Source organism: Poromitra crassiceps (genome assembly GCF_964638095.1).
Source record: "Poromitra crassiceps genome assembly, chromosome: 6".
NCBI classification, from domain to species: domain Eukaryota; kingdom Metazoa; phylum Chordata; class Actinopteri; order Beryciformes; family Melamphaidae; genus Poromitra; species Poromitra crassiceps.
This window is the reverse complement of record NC_139627.1, coordinates 42,531,075-42,537,161: the sequence shown is the minus strand read 5'-3', so window position 1 is coordinate 42,537,161 and position 6,087 is coordinate 42,531,075. Positions and strand designations below refer to the sequence as shown.

The 6,087-nt window shown below is 45.4% G+C and overlaps 1 protein-coding gene across 1 annotated transcript in view; it reads right to left on the bottom strand.

Annotated features, from left to right (window-relative positions):
* LOC310778090 (dedicator of cytokinesis protein 9-like) overlaps positions 1-6,087 on the bottom strand; it is a 126,171-nt gene that overhangs the window by 28,312 nt on the left and 91,772 nt on the right. Inside the window, exons 8-9 of the mRNA XM_083638416.1 lie at positions 2,136-2,310; positions 41-93 (exon numbers count right to left, since the gene is read on the bottom strand). Coding sequence (XP_083494542.1) covers positions 41-93; positions 2,136-2,310 — 228 coding nt within the window. The remainder of the gene's footprint in view (positions 1-40; positions 94-2,135; positions 2,311-6,087) is intronic.

Here is a 6,087-nt window from a genome sequence, read left to right as displayed (position 1 = left end):
CTAATGTATGATCATCCAATTAGTCAAAGTAGAGCCTTACCTGAAAGCTGTCCATGCTCCCAGAGGAGCTGTCTGACTTTCCAAGATCATCATCTAGGGAAAAAAGAGAGAAATCATTGGATGTAATGTAATGTATGTAGTATAATGTATGTAATGTAATGCAATGTAACGGATGTAATGTAATGGATGTAGGCCAAAGATGCGGTGGATAAACAAACCCCTAGTGTTGCAACATTGTCACAACCACACAACCTCCTTAATCGCTCACTAACATGTTAAGTTCAGTAAACAGTAATTCAGCTGAACAGGAATCAGTCAGGACCGAGGGGGAGCGGGAGAATTGTGAGTGCAAAATACAGAGTCTTGATGCCAAGATGGAAGAAAACTCCCAGAGCCCAGACACTCTTCCAGCAGGGTTGTTGGGGTTTTCTCCCATGTTTAGCATGATTAATAAAAGCTGAGGAGCTCGGAAGATTAGTGGAGTGTTTTGTGCAGACGCATTCAGCCTCTCTCCTCCGAGCACCAGGCCTCCTACGAGACAGGAGGTGAGTATTAAAAGCCTGGGTGGTCCAGTATGGCATAGACTAGACAGAGAGGGCCCGGGGAAGAAGCAGGGGAGAACTGAGCCACAGCTAATGGGAGGAGGTGTCGACCAACAATATCTGATTTATTCACACTAATGCACGTACCCTGATGTTAGAGTAATGATGTGTTGTCTGCCTGATATCCAAGTGTGGTTGGAGTTATTATGGATGTAATCACTGACGTTATTATTCATTCCAAAGAACTTGGATTTCAAAAGAGTAACATTTCAGCTCCTAGAATCAGTTGTATTTACAAATACTGATACATCACCAATAAGCAAACCATCCAAAATATATCCAAAATGGATATACAGTACTGTACAAAAGTTGTAGGCACCCTAGTTTTTTTTTTTTTTTTTTTTTTGTCTTAGATGTTTGTCTTCTGTAATAGTGTGTCAGTAGACTGCTGCTTATAGTTTATTTTTTAATATTCAGAAATGTTTCATTTCATTATTTTTGAAAGTGTCTTCACTTTTACATGTAGACTTTTGGACAGTACCGTATATCATTTTTGGAACGAAGCCTTTCATTCTGGCTGTGTAGACCATGTTATCTGGACTAGCACAGCAAAAGCCTCAATATACATTCTTTACATACTGCAGCAGGAGCCAGTGTGAGCATTAAGCCAAAGACAACTGCCTTTGTGTATGACAGATTTTTTGTCTGCAAAAAAGACTGTGAAGTGAACCCTGGATATTTTTTTTATGTTCCAACACTATGAGAAGCACATTTCCAGGTTGAGAAGGGTTCATAATATTTTGACTGGGCTAACACAAAATATAACTCCTTTTCGTGTTTGTGCTGTTCATCCCACAAGCCCTGGAAAAGAAATGAACCAAGCCCCAACCTTCAGTTCTGAAGAATTAGGCCAACTTGGAAGTACCAAAAACCGCAGTTCCTTGAATGGCCACAAAAAGGGAGTCATTCCCGTTTCACCCGCATGTTAAAATGTGCGATTTTACAGCAGAAATCAACGTGTTTAGAGCCTCGTTAAAAAAAACAGTTTTGGTCTCTATAGCTAATTTCACTGTTCATGGTGAATGGTACATTTTTACATACCGGTAACTCACCTGTTTATACAGTCTATGACTGCAAAAAGGAGTCAGATTGTATAGAAGTGAATTGGAAAATGACCTTACTTCTAACTTGATTTATGACCTCAGAAAACACTTTCCTAATGAGTTTATGGTCTCAATCGCTTGTTTCAAGTCTTCTTCAATACAGCATGATGTTAATTTAGAGTCAAATAATAGAGTAATAGACGATAGAGCGGACTATGTTTTTGGGTGTGATTGACAGCTCGCCTGTCCAGTGACAGCGCAGCTCGCCGATCGCGGACCAATAGCAGACAGCGCTGCTGCTCTTCTCGTCCAAGATGGCGACGGTCACAATGCGAAACTCGAGGCTTCAAATTGTGAGTCCAGAAACCAATGAGTGATGTCACAGTGGCTACGTCCATATCTTTATACAGTCTATGAAATGAACAGACAGATGGACGGACGGACGGACGGGGACACACACACACACACACACACACACACACACACACACCATCATGAATGTCTCCATTCCTCTTCTCCTGCATGGCCATCTCAAAGCTGCTGTGCAGGATCTTGTTGAGCGTGGTGATCCATTCCTCCATCTCTCCCTCGCTGTCAGCAGACAGCAGGTAGGTGCTCTTATCCTGCATCTTCAGCTCGAACGCAAACCGCCGCACCTTGTTGTTCTGCAGCAAAAACCACACGAGAAACACAGAGGAGACGAGATGAGACGAGGAGAGAGGACTCGGTGAAAGCACCGCTGTTTTGAGGTCGCACTGGATTTCACGGAGGGAGTTCGAAAAAGCAACGTGAATTTGATGAAAGTTCAAGAGTTGTCTGCAATAAGGGGACCACACTCTGACCACGAAAACAGTTCAAAAGTACAGAAGTGGTAGACAGCACAGGGACTTTTGTTATTGAAAAGTGGGAGGTCACACGCGGGCCAAGGGTGTGTTAGTGCTTCATACTGAATGATTGATTGACTAAGTTGACTTTTTCCACATTTGAAAAACAAATGCACAACTGTGAGAATGTTTTTCACGTCACTCTCCAATGTGAACATCTAACTCGCCAGAAGGCAGTAGATGCTCAGTTTTATGATTACTCCCAAGGGCTTCCTAGGAGAGCTTTACGAAAACAATCCTCTCCCTCACTGGAAATTGAATATTTCAATATCATTTGATGTCATGTTTTAGGATTTTTAGATATATTATATAAAAAAGCTTTGATGAAGTGTGTGGAAGCTATTTTCCTTTCTTGGTAGGCATCTGACTTTCATCCTCCTTTTCTGAGTCTTTCTCTGTGTGTGTGTGTGTGTGTGTGTGTGTGTGTGTGTGTGTGTGTGTGTGTGTGTGTGTGTGTGTGTGTGTGGCCATTTTCCTATATTAAGTAACTGTCATAAAAGCCCTTTTAGCTACAACAACACAGTGAGTTTGCAAAATAGATGGTTGTACAATGTACATAGAGTAAATATTAAATCAATCTCAATATCCTGTACTAAAAATTACATTATTATCTAGCTAATACATTTTTTTTATTAGCTAGATAATAGTGTCTACAGGATATTGGGATTGAAAATGTACAAAAAGTGTGTCATTGTTCTGGAGAGAGAGAGTGGGCAGCTAGACCCAGACATAGTTTTACTGCCACAGCGATGGAATGGAGAAAGCCAGTTGTGGAGGGAGAGAGTATTTCCATATGCGTAAGAGAGCCTCCCACTCTGCCAGGAGGACTGGGGCAGAGGGCCGGGGCTGCAGCTGAGCGGCGTGAACAGTACTGGACCAGAGCTGCGGAGTTGAACTACGACCTCCAAGCCGGCCAGGGAGAGTGATGTCACGGTCCTATTTGGGCTTTAGCATATCTCTATTACAGCCCATTCATATAAACATACAACTGCTGATTCAGCCACTGCTGCGACACTGCCAACGTCTTCGTCGCTTACAGATTCCAATGAAACATCGAAGCAATGTTTCCTCCTAGGGACGGGGGAGTCATAAAATGGTAAATGGCCTGCATTTATATAGCGCTTTTATCCAAAGCGCTTTACAATGAGTAGATAGTCTACATTCACCCATTCATACACCGATGGCGGCAGGCTGCCACGCAGGGTGCCTACACACCATCGGGAGCAAGGAGGGTTAAGTGTCTTGCCCAAGGACACAACGACAGCAGCTGGGAGGGAGCGGGGATCGAACCGCCAACCCTTGCGTCATTGGCCGACCCGCTCTACCTCCTGAGCTAAAGCCGCCGAGTCATCTCGTTGTTATTGTCAGCAGTCAGTGGATTGCTATGCTGCGGTTATCACTATAGCATGGCTGAACTGTTGAAACAGCAGAGTGGGAGTCATTGGGAGGGGGAGTCATTATCTCGAGGCTTGTCGAGTAAACATGACAGTTGTAATTTTTTGGCGGGGAGGAGGAGAGGGGGTGTTTGGGTCCGAAATAAAGCTGGAGTCTGGATCGACAGAGCTATTTTAATTGTGTGACGGATAGGAAGACCTGTCTTAATAGGGAGAGGAGTTGAGTGCAGTTAAAAAGAATATGCCTATTTCACATCCTACATAAATTGCATATATAATTTATGTCAGTGCATGGGCTTTAGCTTTTATATCGTGTTACTTCCTATTATTATAATTCTTTTCTGATTTTTCCCCATTTTCACGACAAATAAACTCGGCCAATTTTTCCCCCTGCTGCCCCGGTCGCTGCTCCACCCTCTGCCGACGTGGGGAGAGCCGAGACTAGCACCATGCTTCCTCCGACACATGCGCAGTTGCCAGCTGCTTCTTTTCACCTGACAGGGGGAGGAGCTCCACCGGCAGGACGTAGCACGTGGGAGGATCACGCTATTCCCACCAGTTCCCTTCCACCCCGACCAGGCAGCATGTGATCATTCCTTATGTGTGTTTGTTTCAAAGCCAATATGCACTCCAACACAAGGGTGTGCTACAGCAGCTTGAGGCCGAGTGTGACATCACTCCACACGCCATTACAACAGCCAGACTTAAACATCTGCAGATCCACACCTGGAGCAGTTGCTGCGGTTGAGACTTTAACGTGTAATGTGGCAACTGAACAGAGCAGAACACGATATAACCAAGGCTGCATAATGTGTTGTGTGTTGACTTTCCCTCAACGCCAGCACAGCATTTATTTGTTATTTTCTAGATAAAAGCAAAGGCTCTGGGGCGTCCGGGTAGTGCAGCAGTAGATTCCCTGCCTACCAAAGTAAGGGTTGCACGCTCGAGCCCCCATGTTACCTCTGGCTTGGTCGGACATCCATACGGGCACAATTGGCCATGTCTGCGGGTGGGAAGCCAGATTAAGGGAATGTGTCCTGGTCACTGTCCTAGTGCCTCCTCTGGTCGGCCGGGGCGCTTGTTCAGGGGGAAGGGTACCGAGGGGAATAGTGTGATCCTTCCAGGCACTACGTCCTGCTGGTGAAACTCCTCGCTGTCAGGTGAAAAGAAGTGGCTGGCAGCTGCACATGTATCGGAGGAAGCATGTGCTAGTCTACAACTCTCCCCAGATTGGCAGAGGGGGTGGAGCAACGACTGGAACACCCTAACAGGGAATCGCTCAAGTATTTGTGGAGAAAACGAGGGGAATCCAGATTTTTTTGGGGGGGAAAGTAAAGTCTCTGTATCATTAATTAATTAAGGGATAATCGAGTGACAGAATGGGGGGAGCTGCTTGTGAAGCTCAAAGTTTCATCACACACAGCAACATGCATTCCTCTTTAAAGAATGGACCCTGAGTGGGGCGTCCCAGTGGCTCACCTAGTAGACCACGCACCACAAAGCTTAGAGTACACAATTCTGACATTAAAATAAAATCGGAAGGCTGACCTTTTTCTCAGACTTCTGACTTTAATCTGAGAATTTTGACTATAAATCTCAGAGTTCTGACTTCTTTTCCTCAGAATTCTGACCACTTTTTCAGAATTCCGAGTTTATTCTCAGAAACCTGACTTAAACTCACAAGTGGCCCTAATCATCTTTGGTAGTTTTAAATTTAAACACGATTTCAGACGGAAGCCCGTCTTTATTGTCACACGAACACTACAACACATGCATGCGGCCACAACACACACTCATGCTGACGGTGGCCGGTGAAATATGTCCTCTGCATTTGACCCATCCAGGCTTGTCCTTTCCTCCAGGGGGCAGGCCAGGAGCAGTGGTCGCTTTTTCTTTCCAGCGCCCGGGGACCAACTTCAGATGTTGTCGTCACTGGTCGGATGACGATCTTCTGCATGTTTTTAGTGGGGGGTTATGTACGGAGGAACCCCCTGGGGGGTAGGGGTAGAACATGCAAACTCCACACAGAAAGGCCCTTTCGACCAGATAGCCCACCTGGGCAGTAGGCACTGAAGATATGGGGGGGTCACAACTCCAGCGCCCACAGCGTCCCAGGGGAGAATCGAACTCAGGACCTTCTAGCTGTGAGGCGACAGCGCTACCG